Here is a 20,352-nt window from a genome sequence, read left to right on the forward strand (position 1 = left end):
AAATGCATAGAGAGATATTAAATACATTCAAATTATGCAAAATATTTTAGTTTTAAGCAGTTATTCCTAAGTTCTCAGCATATTGTTCTTGCCATATACACAGTCAGTGTTGTATAATGTTGCATTTGATCTCATTCAAACTATGCTATTAGTTGCACAAACTATGCTATCAGTTAAAATTCCAGATGTTCCACAGTTAAAATTCCAGATGTTCCACAGTTAAAATTCCAGATGTTCCATGCCCCTTTGAAATGATGATAGTTGCTTACTGCGAGAACACCCATAGAACCAAATAATGAAATGTGCCCAAATTTGTCTTAGCCCATCTGATAACACTCATACAAATAGAGCCAATAATGAAATGTACCCCAGTTTGTCTTTATTCACTGTGATAACACTCTTACAAATAGAGCCAGTAATGAAATGTACTCCAGTTTGCCTTTAGTCACTGTGATAACACTCTTACAAATAGAGCCAATAATGAAATATACTCAAATTTGTCTTTAGCCACTGTGATAATACTTGTGCAAATAGAGCCAATAATGAAATGTAAAGCTTCAGATCTGTTGAGCGACACTTGTAAAATAATGAAAGAATTCCAGACCAAGGACTAAGATACCCAGCCTTGGTACAATATAGGTCTCATTTTCAGTGGTAATGGCATCAGCATTGCAGTTGTCATTTATGTTCACGTGTTAAAGTTGTTGATTGTTTTTATAACATTTGCATGGGTTGCAATTGAAATTGAAGTAAATTATTAGAACATGCTTAAAGTTTGTATTCCAATACACCGGGATTTCAGGTATATCTTTATTTATAGCATAAAGCTGCATCATTATAAGTCCATTTACAAGTGAGACACTATGTTCCACAGAAGATGTCTTTAAAAGATAGTTAAAAATTTAGTGAAACTGTTATAATAGAAATAATATAATATTTCTAGGTAGTAGAAATAATCTCATACTGACAAGCCTACCTTAAAGGTAACCTCTAATGACCACTCACATGTATTAAGCAGCCACATTTTTAAGGACCCATTTGCTAAATTTTTGCAGATATTTAAGGGAAATGATGAAAGGATTGTAGAACTAAATCAAACGATAGGAAAACAAACTCAATCCATTCTTGTCTTATTCACCTATACAAGGATGCTTTGCATAAGGGGAAGTTATAGATATCTTTCAAGGAAGCCTATTGTTGTAAAAATATCATCCCTGTGGCAGTCACCTTACCGATCATTCTATTCCACCATCCAGAGTATTTAAGTAAGTTGTCAGAAAATTTGTAACGGTTTATAAAAAATGAATAAATAAAGTTGATAAATGTTGGGACCTTGTAGAAGAGTAGAAGACCAATTCTATTTTTGTAGACTAAATTTCAGTGTTGATCTTGTAATGTTATGTTTTCCAGAAATGGTAAACTTGATACACTGTAGGTCATTTCTGTGAAACATGTTGGAAAAAGAATCATCAATTATCAAGTTTTGTGTACACTACTGACAAAGCTGCAGTCATGGAGTTGGCCATCTTATATAATGATTTGGTAAAGTATTTGTTTTTGTACCTGAATTGTTCAGAGTCTTTTAAATCAGCTCTGTTGTTTCAGAAGAGATATAGTAGGATCAGTCAGAAAGCTACTGAACATGCTTTATTTTTAATCTCATCAACAGATCCTCACAAGCTGTACAAAACAGACGCTGGAGTTGACCAAATGCAGGAAAAATTGATAAACAAGATTAGGATACTAGAGAAACAGGTCACCAGTTTCAAGACCCAGCTGGGGTGAGTCAAAAAATTGTACACAAAGAAAGATATGAAAAACTATACAATGAAACTTATCTTTAACGATAACCCAACATAAAGTCATTATTATAAAATGGGAGTCTTCAGTGCAGGTAAAGTTTTATTATGAATCAGTAGGACTTGACATAGTTGACCTTTACACACAGGTGATTGCTGTATGCTGGTGATTTCTAAAACAGGGTTAAATGTGTAAATGGTCTCTAGAGTTCGTTTGTCTGGTAGTTGAGATGTTGTAGTGTCATATATGTGTTGTATACAGTTACTAAGAGACTGTTGTTTGAACTATGTTGTCATATTTAAGCAGAAAACTTCCATTTGTATTCCCATCCACATCCCACCATCTATACCTCAGGATGGACAGGTGGCCTGGGATGGGGCAAATTCAGATTCTAATTTTTGTGCACATGCTATGCATTTGTGTGTTTTTTTTTTTTTTTCAGAATAAGATTGCATACTCTGGCTTACATGTATGCATTAGTATGTTGCCAGGTGTTTTGTCCAGTTCATTATTAAAAAAATTTCAGAATTAAAATCAAATTAGATCATTTGTTTAACAATCGTAGTGAGGGCTGTTCCATTTAAACATACATGGTACCCAGGGAAGCAGTTAAAAAAAAAAATATATGCCAGAATACCCTGATTTCACAGAGTTGATGTTAAAATGTTAAGAAAATTCTAAATTGCATCATTGGTGAGTACCCCACTTTCAAATTGCCTTCCCTGGGTCACATGTATGTTTTAATGGAAAGCTCTGATTTGTTTTAATTGTTTTTAAGACCTTTAAATATTTTGCTACTAGACATGTATGTAGAAGACATTGAATTTTGTTTCTAAAATATCATTTTAGGGTTGTTTTATTTAAACTTAGCTGGTGGAGAAAAACATGTACAGTGAAGGATGTAGGTTTGCGCCTTTTTCTTTTTTTTCTTCTTCTTTATATAATTTTCTTTTATGTTAGTGGTACCTCATAGAAAGGTGGTATTCCCCCTTCCAGGTATATGCAATTGGATAGCCCTTAGAATCTAACATCTTTTTTGCTTTCTGTAAATGGAAATGTTTATGTTAATACTATATTTTTGTATGACATGATCCCAACTGCAAATAGAGAAGATGTAAGTCTGGTCCCACATGACTGGTGTGAAAATGGCTTGAGCACAGAAATTGAGTTTTTTGGCTTGTTGACTTTGATGGCATTTATAAGACATTTTATTTGGCCACATTGTGCCAGGGGAATGAAAGTTAAGTGCCTTTCCTAAGTATATGGTGATTCATATGACATGGGCTGGCCTGAGTTCGTATCAATCCCATGACCAAAGGATTGTGAGTCTGATGCTCTGTCAACTGAGCTACAAAGGCTTCCTAGCACAGAAATTAAATTAAGACTCAAAATGTTAAATAAAATTAATTTACAGTAACTTCTATACAACTCTTTTTTCTTGCTTATGGCAAAGTCACGCATGAAGGTTATTTAGTGCTGGGGTAAATGGAGTGAAGTGCCTTGGCCAGGGCATAATGTGATAGCCAGCCTTGGCTGAGGCATTTATAAGTTGAGTACCATGGCCAGGGCATACTGTGATAGCCTACATTGGCTGAGGCAATGGACATTAAGTGCCATGGTAAGGGCATACTGTAATAGCCAACATTGGCTGAGGCAGTTGCTGTTAAGTGCCATGGCAAGGGCATACTGTGATAGCCAACATTGGCTGAGGCAATTGAAGTTAAGTGCCATGGCCAGGGCATACTGTGATAGCCAAAATTGGCTGAGGCAATTGAAGTTATTTGACATGGCAAGGGCATACTGTGATAGCCAACATTGGCTGAGGCAATTGACGTTAAGTGCCATGGCAAGGGCATACTGTGATAGCCAACATTGACTAAGGCAATTGATGTTAAGTGCCATGGCAAGGGCATACTGTGATAACCAACATTGGCTGAGGCAATTGATGTTAAGTGCCATGGCAAGGGCATACTGTGATAGCCAACATTGGCTGAGGCAATTGATGTTAAGTGCCATGGCAAGGGCATACTGTGGTAGCCAACATTGGCTGAGGCAGTTGGGGTTAAGTGCCTTGGCATTGGTGTACTATGGTATCCAACTTTTAATGATTCAATGATAGGATCCTTCTTGTGAGTCTTACATTTGAATAACTGGCCACCATGTTTTAATTGCTAAAACTGTTAAGATTCATGTCAGTATTAATTTCTCTTAGTACAGTTTATAATTTTTGAGTATTGAGTTCAGTTTTTGTGTTCGGTCATTTCTGTGTTTTCAGGACCTGTTGTTGGATAATATGCTGTAAGATAAGGAATTGCTCTGTTCCCATTCAAAATTATTCCTAGAACAAACAGTGTCAACACATTTTTGTGTCTACATGATCTGCTGTCACATAATGTGCTATCAGATCAAGAATTGCCCTGTCCCTTAAAAATTATTCCCAGAACAAACAGTTTAGACACACTGTGTGTCTACATGATCTGCTGTGACATAATGTGGTGTCAGATCAGGGTTTACAATGTTCCCATACAATTTTAAGTAGAATAAATGGTTTAGACCCACATTTTTGTGTCTATGGCGCATGCTGTTTGCATATAATGTGCTATTAGATCATTATATTATGGCAGATTTGGCTGAAAGCTTTTTTACATTTGTGTGGATGTTATACACTGATGACAGTTGTACATGTATTTAATTTCTTTTGCAGGAGGTCCAGAAATCAGCTGCTAAATCTTCAGATGAATTTAGCTCTGTACAATGAGTCTGATCATTCTAAGAATGGAAGTAAAGTCAGATGTATTAACACAGAATCGGAAGTTCCAAAATGTGAGGTGAACATAAAAAAAACAATCCAGTTTTGTTAATCCAAGTTAATCCAGCCATTGCTTTGATGCAGTCATTAATTGGAACCATTTTTAGCATGCCATTTAGAATCATATTTGTAAATTTACCAGTCAGCTGATACCACATTGCAGTGGTTCCTCATTTTAAAGTGTATTAGAAGAGTAGTCATCACAAATAACGGGGGCCCTGAATGGCCGAGTAGTCTAAAGCGCTCTCCATTACGGATCATTGTCATCTCACCTCTGTCTGCATGGGTTCGAGTCTCGGATTCAGCCAATGTGGGTATGTGAGAAAGCTTGCCAGTAGCTTCTCATTGGTTGGTGGTTCTTTCCTGTTTTTTTTCCGGGTTCTTCCTCCACCAATAATACTGGTCGCCATGTATAGCCTATTGCCTATTGTGTACTGAAAAACAACAACCACAGATTACATGGGTATTGCAGTCAGCTGATACCACATTGCATTGGTTCCCCATTGCAAAGTGTCTCAGTATTGCAGAGTCTTATTTATAACATGGGAGGGTCATGGATACTATTTTTGGGATAAATGTAGTTGTAATATTGAGACTGCTTCAGTATAAGAAAACCCTGCTAATAATGCAGAAAACTCAGTATAGCATAACCCCGCTTATAATGCAGTACACTCAATATATGCTAATGAAGCAACTTAGGTTAAGAAGATCCTGAAAGTTTTTATTCTTGTTTCACTTCAGTTAAAGATTGGAACAATCTTTAACCTTGTTACATTATAAAGTCTTCATTTTAACTGTAGAAATTACAACCCTCTTTGAACTACATTGAAACCTCTAAAAGAGACCACAAGTTACATGATCATTTCAGGTTCCTTTTGCATATTGAGAGACTTGCAGAATCTTAACTCTGTGAACCCATTTAATATCCCAGATACAAGAGAAATATGATGTGCCATCTGGAAAAACATTCTGTACTTTTGGCTGCCTAGTCACCATGGCATATGGTAATCAAAATGGAAAGAAAAAGCTGTCAAAGCTCTCCTCCCATTTACCCATTTCTGAATGGAAGATACTATATACTGACTTCATATGTTGTATAAATCAGCATGCTCCTCATATTTGGCAAAATGTGTCGTATGAAAACTATAGAAACAAACATAAAAACATCAAATATTGGCGAGTGGCATCCCTTATAGAAAACAAATCAGAGAGATGAGGATGGTATTGGACATATACACCAGACTCGTGCATACTTGCTGAAGGGTGAACCTTGACGGGAGTGTGTATCCTGACAGGGGATCACATTCTTTTAGAGTGTCAGTATCCACCCTGTGAAACAGAAGTATTTAGATGTGAACTGCTTGAAAAAATTGCATGAGGACATGCCAAAGTCATTGACTCTTTAAGGGCATATGGTTTATACAACAAATTTTAATTATGTTTTAAGGAACTTACATGTGTTCACTTTATCGGTTGTTTTACAGGATTTTAACATCATTACATTTTGTCTTGTTGTACCAAATTATACATTTATTTGAAAGGCTTTATCTTCCTAAATATTGATTCAGTTCAATTTTACATAGTTCAGACTTAACCTTTCATTGGCACTACATAGCCACTTTTATTCTGAGGTGGTATAAAACGCTATTGCATACGTATATACATCAGTTAAAGTTACAGACTATCAGAAACTTGTAATTTTGGGCTTGAGTTTCATGAACAAAATGTTTCAGAGAATATGGGCATTGGCTTAATTGACTTGGCCCAGTTTATTGATCTTTTGTTTTTGATCAAAATGAAAATCCAATCTTCTGACAAAATATGAATATAGGCTTAAGTCGATGGTTTCAGTTATGTTCATTTTTTATTTTTCTATGGTTGGGGTATCAAGTGTTTCCCTTGTTCATCTGTCCATCTGCCCAGCCATTTAAGTTTAGCATTTAATTCAGTTTTTAAGTGGAGTATTCATGTTCCAGGAAGATGTTTTTAGTATTTATAAACACCATACTGAATTCATATTCACCATACTGAAAATAATGAACATGGCAGGCAGTTGTGGACTAAAAATCTAAATTAGACCACTTGGCCACCCATGGCCACCAGATTTCTTATATTACTTTACAAGAAAGCAAAGTTATGTGTGTGCATGCTTCATTTTGTATGCTTTTCACATTTTGTATGTTCTAATTGCAGGTTATACATGTAGCCATCGTGTGTGCAGGTCACAATTCAACAAGAGATGTTGTGACACTGATCAAGAGCATCCTGTTCTACAAGAAGAATCCACTTCATTTTCATTTCATCTCTGATAACATGGCCCAGCTCATCCTTCAAACTCTCTTCAAAACCTGGATGTTGGCAGCTGGTAGGTGTAATTATAACCTATATAAATACTGGACATTTTTGTCAGCTTTAGATTTACTTTTACTTTTTCTCATTTAATTTATCAGAGGTCCCATTTTGCAACATTTATTGTAAATTTGCTAAATATTTTTCCCATGTCATTTGAACAGATTGTAGGACCTACGGTCATTTGTTCAAATTTAAGTGCTGCTTCAAAGTTGGTGAGTTTCCATTTGAACTTTTTAATATTTTCTTTAACATAGACCCTCGTAACTTTGAAAATATTAAGCTGACTTGAATAAAAAAAATAAATTATACATATATACTAAGCTGGGGCCCTGAGTGGTCAAGTGGTCTAAAGCGCTGTCCGTTACGGATCATTGCCATCTCACCTCGGTCTGCGCCAGTTTGAGTCTTGGATTCAGCCAGTGTGGGTATGTGAGAAAGCTTGCCAGTAGCTTCTCATGGGTCGGATCTTTCCGTGGTTTTCCCGGATTCTTCTTCCACCATTAATACTGGCCGCCATGTATAGCCCATCGTGTGCTGAAAAATGGTGTTAAACCCCACAACAACATATACTAAGCTATTCCTAAATCTCTTCTTAGAAAGTCCATTTAGTGTTTTTTCCCCTTAAGTTTAGAAGGTTTTCATATCAGATGTGTCTTTGCTGGAATAAAGATGAATTTGGTGTACCTCACATTACACAATGCATCCAATTGATTTACTGAGTGCTGCCGTCATGTACCATCAAAAAAGGATCTTCTTCTACAGAACATTCAATAAATAACATATGTTCAAAAATCACAATTTCAAATTTGTAAGCTTCAGAACAATTTTGCATCATTGTAGATTTTACTAAACAAATAGTTAAATATCAGTCATGAAAAGTGAATCAGTAAGAATGATAATCTTTAATTTTTAATTAACAAAACATGAAATATCACATTTATATTTAATTTATATTATCTTTTATTTAAACTACAGAAATATGAATATGAAGTGGTTTGTTAGATACCTAATTTAGTACAGTACAGAAATTTGAATATGAAAGTGATTTGTTAGAAAACTAATTTGGTACAGTACAGAAATATGAATATGAAGTGTTTTGTTAGATACCTAATTTGGTACAGTACAGAAATTTGAATAGGAAGTGATTTGTTAGATACAACCGCTCTGGTGGCCTAGTGGTTAGAGCATCCACCTTGGATGCAGGAGGTCGTGGGTTCAATCCCCGGCCGAGTCATACCAAAGATCTACAAAAATGGTACTAACAGCTGCTTCACTTGCGTTCAGCATTAAGAGGTTAGTGTTAGGACTGGTCGGCCTGGTGTCAGGATAATGTGACTGGGTGGGACATCATGCTACATGTCTGTGGCATGATGCCACAGTGCTAGACATCACCATAAACTGCCACACTGCAGACATTGTAGCACTATGACTGAAAAATTGTTAAAGCTACGTTAAAAATCCAAATCACACACACACACAAATTTTTAGATACCTAATTTGGTACAGTACAGAAATATGAATATGAAGTGACTTGTTAAATACCTAATTTGGTACAGTACAGAAATATGAATATGAAAGTGATTTGTTAGATACCTAATTTGGTACAGTACAAAAATATGAATATGAAGTGATTTATTAGATACTTAATTTGGTACATTACAGAAATTTGAATATGAAGTGATTTGTTTGATACTAGATTTGGTACTGTACAAAAAATGGCAGTGATCCTTAATGGTGAGCTATTTACACCACTCAGCCACCCTGTATAGTTATGTAATTATCATTATTTTTAGCAACTCGGTAATGGACATTGTAAATTTCTGAAAGCTGAAACCTTTATAGTTACTGCCCAAAAATTGAACTTGTGAAATGTACATAATATAGATGCTCCCAAATTTAAAAAATATGCTGAAACAAATACCAATATGAGACATGGGAGTTATTATGGTGAGTGTGTCTGCTTCAGCATGCATATGTGCATTATTGCACAAAGTGAGTTTAAAAATTTTTCCTATGTATTTCACATTCACACAGTTATGATTATTGCTGTGCCATGAATCTCATGGTCTGTTTGGTCCTAAATGTAATTGATGCTGCATGGACATCTAGTATGGCTGCTACAGTAGCCATCTTAAAAAACCTGTTATGATTACTCCTCTTCAATGGATGGTCATATCAACATGGGATTTTCACTAAAATACTTTTTGTGATATCTATTTAGTCCTAAATGAAAATGTTGCTGATCTGATGTCAATTATGGCCACCACAACAGTCATATTGAAAATCTGGTTATCATAACTCCTCCGTAATGGAGAGGCATATTGACCTGGGGTTTTCATCAGAAGACTTCTAATGACGTCATTTTGGTCCTAAATGAAAATGCTGCTGCTTGCAAGTCCAATATGGTGGCCATCTTGAAAATCTTGTTTTCACTCCTCCTAAATTTATAGTCACAGTAACATGGACTTTTTACTGAAAGACTTTTAATGGTTCTTAATAAAAATGGTTCCACTCGGACAGTCACTCAGAAAATGGTGTTGCATGCTAATCCAGTATGGTGGCCATCTTCATCAGTCATATCCGCAAAAAGTTTCTACTTAAAGATATCATTGATATCTTGGCCGGAAATGAATATGGTACCACTAGGACAATAAATATGGCCACCACAGTGGCCATCTTGAAAAGCTTGTCATCACTAATTCTCATCAATGAATGGTCATATCAACATGGGCTTTCACTGAAAGACTTCCTATGATGTCTAATTGGTCATAAATGAAAATGGTACAGATCTTTCCGTCTTGGAAATCATGGTATTGCTACTTCTCCAAATTGGTCCTAAATGGAAATGGTATCCATTATGCTCACTATGGCAGACATCTTGAAAATCATACTTTACTCCTCCAAAATGGACAGTCAGATTTTCATTTTAAGAATTAAGATGTCGTCTTGTTCTTAAATGAAATTGGTGCTGATTTGATGTTTCAGCTTTGGTCACCATAGAGGCCATCTTGAACATTATTTGTTATCACTACTCTTCTTAACTGGATTGTCATTTTGACTTGACTTGTGGTTTTCATCAGAATAGTTCTTACTGTGCCGAGTTGGTCCTATGTGGAAATAAAAATGGTGAGAGTTGTACATCCCATATGGCAGCGATGTCAATCGTCTTTAAAACCTGGTCACTACACTCATATTGACATGGGATTGTCACTAAAAGACTTTTAAGGATGTCTGTTTGGTTTGAAATGAAAAATGGTGTGACAATTTAACATCATGTATGACCACCAAAGCAGCTAATTTGATAATCCTGTTAACACTGCAGAATATCAGAGACACTTTCAATACTTGGCAGTTGGAAGATTCAAATGGTCTTATATTTGGATTGGGGCCCCAAGTGGCCGAGTGGTCTAACGTGCTCTCCATTACAGATCACTGCCATCTCACCTCTGTCTGCATGGGTTCGAGTCTCCGATTCGGCCAATGTGGATATGTGAGAAAGCTTGCCAGTAGCTTCTCTTGGGTCGGAGGTTCTTTCCGGGAGTTTTCCCGGGTTCTTCCTTCACCATTAATACTGGCCGCCATGTATAGCATATCATGTGCTGAAAAATGGCGTTAAACCCTACTACAACAACAACAATTATATTTGGATTCTCCAAAAGTCTTTTTGTTCAGTAGAGTGTCACTGCCTTCATGGGACTCTTGTTTACAATTTTATATAACACAAATGAGATAAATAATTGTAAGTGTCATCATTTTTTACTTCTCACAATCTTTGTTGTCATTAAAGTAATGAAAGAAATAAAGCCATAAAGAGTAAGAAAGGCTTTCTTTCTATGTAAGTTTGTTTTCAAGTTGAATTCTTACTTTGTTATTCCCTTTTGAGGTTTTTTGTTTCTTTTTTAAATCAAAGTGAAATAATAAGAATAGAGAATTGTCATTAGACTGGTGTTTTCATTTTTCACAGTTGAAGCCACCTTTTATCCAGCAGATACTGTCAAGGTAGGCAACCCATATTGCTTCTTGTCCCATTTATATGAATTATGCAATTACCAGTAATAAAAAAACTGTCTCACACAATCTATCTGGTTAAATCTAAACTTGATGCACTTTCTTAGCTCATTGATAATTTCAAGACTTTCATGTTTACAAATCTCCTCTTCTTGTAGGTATTTGGTCTTTATTTATGTGCATAGTAATTGTTCATGTATGAATAATGACCATACATGGTGACTGAGTGCAGATGCTTGTCATCTGAACACTTCAGAGAGAGATTTGAACCATTGGGTTCAAAACTTTTTATTTCTGTATTCAAGCAAACAGTGCACACAGAACAACATGTATGATCCTTCAAGTTAACATTTATACACAGAAAAACATGTATGATCCCTCAAGTTAACATTTGTACACAGAAAACCACATAATGATCCTTAAAGCTTTTGTCAGCATGTCATCACTTTAATTTTTGTTTCTTTTTATAGCCAAATTAGGGATGCAGATTGCCAGTAGAAACTGACATGTATATTTTCTGTGAAGGATTGTTCCAAGTGAACATTTTTTGAATTTAGATCATGACCATAGAGGTTTTTTACACAATCTGTGCTTACTTTTATGTCTTTAAATGCAAATGTTGGCAAGAGAATGCGTCTAGATGATTTTCTGCATGCTCATCACAAAATATGTCACTGTGACCCATATTTCATGCCTGACTGGCTTGGGTTTTAAGTTTATTTTGCATACACTAGTCAGGCTAGAATCATTGAATTAGATTTTTTCATATCTGTCATTACCACATCCAAACAAGAAAAGAAGGTCACAGTGATCTAAATTTTGGTGGCTTTTGTTAAGTTGATTTATTGCATCCTGTATGCCCATTATTCTTCTTAGAATCATAAAACCTGGTCACAGGTATGCATCTTGATGAACACTATACCCACATTACAAAGTATGTCACTCTGACCCATATTTCACGCTTTGCTGACTTGGGTTAAATTTCTGTTTTTTATTTGTTAATGCATGAATCTTTAAACTAGATGAGTGTAAACATCTCTATTAGTAACACATCTGTACAAAACTGGCTTAGTTTACATTTTTTTTATTTAGCTCATGACCAAATAGTTTTTTTTTGCATGTTATATATGTACTAGCCTATCCAGAATCACAAAACATCATCAGTTTGATAGGCACTACTAATTTCAATAGTAGGTCATTATAACTCATATTTTATGCTTCATTAACTTGGGTTAAATTTTGTGTTTGAGGTTCATTGATCAGGCATGGTGCATGATAGAATCATGAAATTGATGATGATATGCACCTCTTTTAGTGCTACACTCTTGTGACAAAATATATACTGGTTTTGGTTTGGGTCTTGGATTTTGCTCATGACCACAAGACTTTTTTTATGCTGCATGTAAACCATTCTACATAGAATCAAGAAAAGTTTTTTAAATTTTTTAAAAAAAGAATCTCTATTTGTTATCAACTTATTATAGTACCTCTACTTGGAATCCATATAATATAATGTTGCTTTAATTGTCTTATGTTATTTTTGGTCTGTAACTGTATGTAGGTGTGTGTGTGTCTGTTTGTATGTATGTATGTATGTATGTATGTGTGTGTGTGTAAAAGTGTACACAAGTAAGAACACCAACAGATAGAAGATATGACATAGTCAATAAAAGTGTACACAAGTAAGAACACCAACTGAATGAACGTGATATAGACATTAAAATTATGCCAAAGTTAGAATACTGTTAGATAAAAGGCATGATATAGCAAATAAAAGCATAACAAAGTAAGAATAGTAACAGTATGGAAGGCACAATATAGACAATAAAAGTACCTAGGTAAGAATGCTAACAGATAGAAGTAGAGCTGGGTACTATTTCTGACTATACAGCGATACATACCACTGTATACTGCAGTTATCTTAGGGACTTTCTATTTGGTGTTCAGGGGCAGGGTCTGACACTTTTTGGTTTCCTTTCCATCTGTCAATAGCTGTAAAAGTTAAATTGCTCTGATTCATAGCAAAATAACAACATATTATATCCATGATATCATTTGGAAAAAATATATTAATTATCTTGAGATAGAAAAAGAAAAATAGCCCCTAGCCAGATAGTTAAATGGCCAGTACCTTACAGTAGATGAATGTTATGTGTGTATCTTGATCATTGTATAAGTCACAATCTAGAAGTTGTAAGTAAGGTGGGATGATTACGCTTACACTATAGCTGTTGCTGGGAAAAGACATTGTGTTGATGATATTAAAGAGTCTGTTGATAAAAATAGGAAATGCTGATACTGAAACTTAGAATGTTCTAGCTACACTATTAATATGCTAGGCAGGAAAACTTTGAGTGGGATGCCAACACCCAGGGAAGATATTTATCAGAGAGGGCCAATACAATTAAGCACATTTACTAAAAAAGATAATTTTTTGAACTGGTTTATCGTGAATAATGTTAATATCATTAAAGTAAGGACAAGATTTTTTGTACATTTCCATAGATTCACTACTGATGGAAACTACCAACATACTGGCACAATGAAAAAGTACCATTATACTAATCACTTTAAACAATAAATTGGTAAACTGGTATAACTATGATACTGTGTACCTCTAGATATGTGGCATGATATAGTCAATAGCAGTGTACCTAAGTAAGAATGCTAACAGATGGAAAACATGATATACCCGGTAGGTGATAAAAGTGTACATAAGTAATAATACTAACAGATAAAAGGCATGATATAGGTAATAAAAGTGTACATAAGTAATAATACTAACAGATAGAAGGCATGATATAGGCATTTAAAGTGTACATAAGTAAAAATACTAACAGATAGAAGGCATGATGTAGGTAATTAAAGTGTACATAAGTAAAAATACTAACAGATAGAAAGCATGATGTAGGCAATAAATATGTACCTAAGTAATAATACTAACAGATAGAAGGCACAATATAGGTAATAAAAGTGTATATAAGTAATAATACTAACAGATAGAAGGCACAATATAGGTAATAAAAGTGTGCATATTAAGTAAAAATACTAACAAATAAAAGGCATGAAATAGGTAATAAAAGTGAACATAAGTAATAATGCTAACAGATAGAAAGCAACAATACTTTGATGACTTATCATTTTTTCTCCAGGAGGATGTTGCATGGATTCCTAATAGACACTATTCTGGAGTGTATGGACTCCTAAAACTTGTGCTTCCCAAAATTCTGCCTCAAACTCTGGAAAAGGTAGTACTTTTTTGTGGTGCCCATGTTAGTGTGAAGTGAGACATAGTGTTTGCTTTTCTACTGGTGTTGCTTCATGATCTGTTAAGATTTTGGGTGAATTTTTATTTATTTGATAATATTTCCTAAAAGTGTTTGCAAGATTCCCATCATTCTAGGTATGAATTGGTATTGTACTAAGACAGCTTATTTTGTGACATGCTCACTTGCCCCACTGACCTGGAGTCAAGGTCACAATCATAGAAAATTTACTAAGGTTTTGGTTGAAGTTTTTTCATTTGTTTATGTTTCATAAATCCTTTGATTGATTTTCATCATGATGAATCATTAGCAAGGAAAGACAATCCCTTCTATGTCATGCCTGTTTGCCCCTTTTAACTTCATGAATTTTCTTTAGAGATTGGACAAATTGTTAAAATTAATTCTGCTACATGTTCACTTTCCAAATTAATCTTTTATCAGGTTCACGGTCCTAGAAAATTTATTGCAAGGTTTTAGTTCAAATTGTCTCATTTGCTTATATATCCTGAACCTCTTTTTGTTTTTTTTCATACTTGGGAGTATAGTCAATGTACTATTCATGCATTGCCATAGGCATCGGTGTCCTTGTAGATAAAAGCATATACCATACATGCCAACCATTATGTTTTTGGCGTAATAATTACGCTTTTTTTCACTAAATTATGCCTTATGCGTAAACGTATTCCGATTACACATTTTCAGTATGTTTCTCTCCAAAAAAAATTAAGAATTTGTTTTCTTATTTTTATTAATATTCCATTAATCTTTCAGACCATATTCTTGAAAAGATGGCTTCTACGTAACTATGACATAAGAGTACGCTTGTCCATCCTTGCATGCACTTTCCTAATAGTATTTTGTTATATTTATAGCAGCTGCCCTATTTCCAAGAAACATCCTGGTTTTACTTTCAAACTTTTGACCTTGGTTTTCCTATCTGATACAGAGCCAGTCTGTAGGTATTTGGCACTAAAAGTCAAGTCAGATGTATTCTAGTAGATGCGTGTGTTAGAGAAAAAAAATTTTTCAAACAATTTCACAGATTGATTAGAAAAAGACGAAAAACATATTCAAAGATGAATACATGAATTACACAATACAGCGTTCCTTTCTAGGGTAGCTTCATGCCCACTGCTTGCTGTGTGGAAAGGATTTTAATATTGGTCATGATGGTAAAACAACGAAACCTTGAATTAGTTTGTTTTACAAACTCCAATACTACGGTAACTTGTAACTTCTTTTTTTTAAAGCAGAACTAATAAATGCAGAGGCATTATTTGCAGAATTCTTAACCCTTTACCTCATAGAGCATAGTGACAAAATGCAGCGCACTATAAATAGAACCCCTGTTACCTAGTCGACAGCATACGCATAGGCCTGCCTGTGAACTGTTAAGCAATGTAGTGTATGTTACAATTAACAGCAGTTTTAACCATTTTACATTTTTGGTACACATCTATTATATGTGGAAAAATTTAAGAGTAAAGTCCGATTGTCATAGCTGTGTAATTATTTTTCATGGAAGAATTTTTTATGTGCTTTAAAATTGAGAGAGAACTCATTCACCGTCATGTCAGTGAGGCTGCGTGACCATCTGTAGCTGCCATTTCCCATACTCGAAATTTACATGTTTTTCGTCTGCATCTACATCACTAAGTCATCTGAATTTGATAATCAATAAAAACTAATTGCTGCCTACATAAATATCAGAGTCTTTACCTAAATTATTGAATCTTTCATAGTTGTGATTCTAATTGTGAAAACTTCGTAAGTACTGAATGAAATCCTGCCTGTGAACTGTTAAGCAATGTAGTGTATGTTACGTTTAACAGCAGTTTTAACCATTTTACATTTTTGGTACACATCTATTATATGTGGAAAAATTTAAGAGTAAAGTCTGATTGTTATAGCTGTGTAATTATTTTTCACAGAAGAATTTTTTATGTGCTTCAAAATCGGGACAGAACTCGTTCACCGTCATGTCAGTGAGGCCGCGTGACCAACCGTTGCTGCCATTTCCCATACTCGAAATTTACAAGGTTTTCGTGTGCGTCTACATCACTAAGTCATCTGAATTTGATAATCAATAAAAACTAATTGCTGCCTACATAAATATCAGAGCCTTTACCTAAATTATTGAATCTTTCATAGTTGTGATTCTAATTGTGAAAACTTCGTAAGTACTGAATGAAATCCTGCCTGTGAACTGTTAAGCAATGTAGTGTATGTTACGTTTAACAGCAGTTTTAACCATTTTACATTTTTGGTACACATCTATTATATGTGGAAAAATTTAAGAGTAAAGTCTGATTGTTATAGCTGTGTAATTATTTTTCACAGAAGAATTTTTTATGTGCTTCAAAATCGGGACAGAACTCGTTCACCGTCATGTCAGTGAGGCCGCGTGACCAACCGTTGCTGCCATTTCCCATACTCGAAATTTACAAGGTTTTCGTGTGCGTCTACATCACTAAGTCATCTGAATTTGATAATTTATAAAAACTAATTGCTGCCTACATCAATATCAGAGCCTTTACCTAAGTTATTGAATCTTTCATGGTTGTGATTCTAATCGTGAAAACTTCGTACATACTGAATGAAATCTGTGACTGCCATTTTGGAGAGTGGAGATTACGACCCAGTTACTTTAAATAGCAGATATCGACCAGTGCATAAATAGTGACCACATGATCTGACGTAATTGTCATTCACAGAAATGAATGTAGTATCTAATAGGAGGATTTTCCCTGAAGGTGGCGCTATGAAAACCAGCTCAAAATGGCTGATGTTTACAGCAGGCATCAAAAGGCGCTTCTATGCAAATCTTGTAGAGGCCTCCAAAGGTGCTTCCATGAGGTAAAGGGTTAATAGAACACAGACTACCCCTAGCAGTAGAAGACTTACGTTGGTCCTTTGTTCAAATATGTTTTCTGATTCCAAAATTGCAGAAAATATGCATCTGCAAGAACAAAAGCATCTAATATTGTTAGGTGTTTAGCTGAAGATAATTCACTTAAAATTGCAGAAGTCATGAAAATTGGGCCATTTAGTATTGCAACAGACAGGAGCAGTGATTATGATGACAAAATGTTGTACCCATTCTGTGTAAGAGACTTTGACAATGAAAAGGCCAAAGTCAGAGTGCTCTTCTTTCATTGCCAGAATTAACAGTAGATTCCACTGGAGAAAACATTTTTTATTTGCTTGATAATGCTTTGAATAAACATAAGTTGGCAGAACTGTATGGGGTTTACAGCTGAGAAATGCATCGGTGACAACTGGAATTCATAAAGGAGTTGCATTTTATATTTTTGACAAATGTTTCCGTCAGTGTACATATCAGGTTGTCTCTGTCATATGATGCACCTTGCAGCAGGAAAGGTTGCTGATAAATTAGAAGGAGAACCCCTGAATTATCAAGTTGGCATTCTACCTGACAATGTACTTCATGCAGACAGAGTTGATGTGCAATGGCACCTTATTTCCCTACTAAAAGATCCAATAACTGGAAGATATATTTTTCCTCTTCGAAAGGAATATTGCCATTATAATGCTGACTATGAGAGATTGTTCAGTATTGTTAACAAAAATGAAACTGAATTCAGATCCAGCCTCTGTAAGCCAGCATTGGATCTCTACTGGTGTGCAAAACATTCATAATCTCAACTGGTACAAAGTGTTTTGAAATGCAATATGAGAGACTGTTGCTTTTTAAAGCTCAAAGTCCTATGTATGAAAATTTGAAGCAGTAATTGATGTTAAAAGACCAGAAGGGGTAAATAAATCATTTTGAACATATTCTCATTAAATGTTATTATGTTGTATGTGGATTATTCTTTTTCTGCTTGGATTACTCTTTTTGTCCACTTGGATTGTTTTTCCTCACCAAGGCTTGGCATGTATTATATACATATGTACAACCTCACTGCATATCAGCCATTCTTTCTTTCTAACTTTTATACATTTGTTTGGAGTGTGTTTCATAATATTTACCCCCTAGGAGGAGGTTATGGGGGGCTAAATTGTAAATAGTTGTACAGTAACTGTAAATAGTTGTACAGTGACTGTAAATAGTTGTACAGTGACTGTAATTAGTTGTACAGTAACTGTAAATAGGTGTACAGTAACTGTAAATAGGTGTACAGTAACTGTAAATAGTTGTACAGTAACTGTACATTCTTGGTTAAATTTTTGCATTTAACTCAGGAATTTTATAAATCTTTATTCATGCTGTTATACCCAGAATCATCAAACTTGGTGGTGGAATAATTCTTGATGAGTGCTACAGAGTCATCACAAAAGTAAGTCACTGTGGCCCATATTTCATGCTTCTCTTAAGTTAGTTACATTAAGTTTAATTCTCAACATGTTTATAGTGGAAACATCAAACTTGATGATTATATGCATCCCTGTTAGTACCACACACTTACAGCAAAGGAAGGTCACTGTGACCTGCATTTCAGTTTTAACTGGGTTAGCCTAAGCTTCTGCATTTAGCTCACAAGCAAATAAATTCTTTGCACCCTGTGTGTGTGTTTGTGTGTGTGTCTAGATTCATGAAACTTGGTGAGCAGATACATTTAGGTGAAGTCTACACCTTTGTCACATAAGTAGAGCATTGTGACCAATGTTTTACACCTCATTGACTTTTGTTAAAGTTTGTTTTGTCTGTTATGCTTGAATCTTAAAATAAATGATGGGACTTCCAGTTCATTCATGCTGAATATGTAAATAATGTATACCTTTTTTTTCTTCTGAGCCATTTAACAGGTAAGCACAAATAAATGGATATTTGTGCATAACATACGTGATAAGAGAAACAATTTAAGCAAGGGTATTATGTTAAATAATTTTGCTACAACTGTAATAAGAAGCTCTCATTCAGGAATTCCATGATCTCAGTCATTCATGTAATGTCCAGATCAACACTTCTTATTTTCCTTTTATTCCGTCCAGTGCTAAAAATAACAGTGATATGTTTTAATAATCTTTCTTTCTTTATTCTAGGTGATTGTGTTAGACACGGACATTATATTTGCTACTGATATAGCAGAGCTGTGGAAAGTCTTCCATATTCTCAAAAAGCAGGTAAGGATTTTCTTGCTCAACAGGATGCAAGGCCAAGTGAGCTTATGGTACGGTCCTACAACCATTGCAGATTGTCCCTGTCCATTGTTTGTCATCTATCAACATTTGTTATTTTCGGTTTCTCCTAAAACTATTAAACAGGTTTTACTTAAATTTCATAGGCAGCAATTAGATATCAAGGTCACAGAGTTGTCTCAATTATGCATCAGTCATCATATATGCAAGGACGCTTTTATAGAAAGAACTGTCAATCCCACGAATCAAGCAGAAGTTGAGTAACCCATTTTTTAAGGACCTGCTGAATAACCAGGTTAGGTAATATGTTCTGCTATCGGACTGGTTCCATTTGGTCAGACTGACTCCATTAGATGAAGGGCTTAAAACATAAAAGTTTGAGAATGCCATCTCTGTCTGCCATCCCATGGCTCAGATGATGTCATTCAGGGAGCAGTTGCACTTGAATACCATAGGCACTTGCCTATAAGATCTGCCATCACATAATGCACCAGAAGATCAGAGTCTATGCAGATTGTTAGGAGTAATCACTAGAAGAAACAACATACACCCTGATTGGCAGAACATTAAACTACGTCAAATCAAGATCTTTGTTGTTTGCAGTTGGACTGTTCATACAAGTGAGTATGAATGGTACTATGGTAATGATGACCAACTTAATGTCATTAACTAATATGTTTAAGAAATTTAAGTTGTTTACATGTTTAGTAGGTAAGCCATCACACCCAGGATGACAAAGCCTGAGTAGAAATACCTCTTTGAGTGGTAAGAGATTTTGCTCTTTGAATGGCTCAGTTCACTCCAGGTATGAAGGGTCACAAGAAGACATAACTGTCTGATTCCCCATGCCAAGGAGCCTGTTCTTGACAATGAAAGTGGCACCCTCATGAACGAAATCAAACTGTTATGGCAGAACTGCAGAGAGTTCTGATTGACCAATAAGGTTTATATGGTTTTTATCTTCACTGGTTCAGCTTGCCATAATTAAGACAACGAAGCAGGTCTTGTATAACA

At 35.1% G+C, this 20,352-nt stretch overlaps 1 protein-coding gene across 1 annotated transcript in view; it reads left to right on the forward strand.

The window, feature by feature from the left end:
* The window catches only part of LOC149785748 (xylosyl- and glucuronyltransferase LARGE1-like), a 70,859-nt gene that overhangs the window by 7,153 nt on the left and 43,354 nt on the right, over positions 1-20,352 (forward strand). The window contains exons 3-8 of the mRNA XM_089979651.1: positions 1,670-1,781; positions 4,505-4,628; positions 6,803-6,974; positions 10,926-10,960; positions 14,122-14,217; positions 19,243-19,323. Coding sequence (XP_089835777.1) covers positions 1,670-1,781; positions 4,505-4,628; positions 6,803-6,974; positions 10,926-10,960; positions 14,122-14,217; positions 19,243-19,323 — 620 coding nt within the window. The remainder of the gene's footprint in view (positions 1-1,669; positions 1,782-4,504; positions 4,629-6,802; positions 6,975-10,925; positions 10,961-14,121; positions 14,218-19,242; positions 19,324-20,352) is intronic.

This window comes from Sinohyriopsis cumingii, chromosome 13 (genome assembly GCF_028554795.1).
Source record: "Sinohyriopsis cumingii isolate HCF-2022 chromosome 13, ASM2855479v2, whole genome shotgun sequence".
Lineage (NCBI taxonomy): Eukaryota > Metazoa > Mollusca > Bivalvia > Unionida > Unionidae > Sinohyriopsis > Sinohyriopsis cumingii.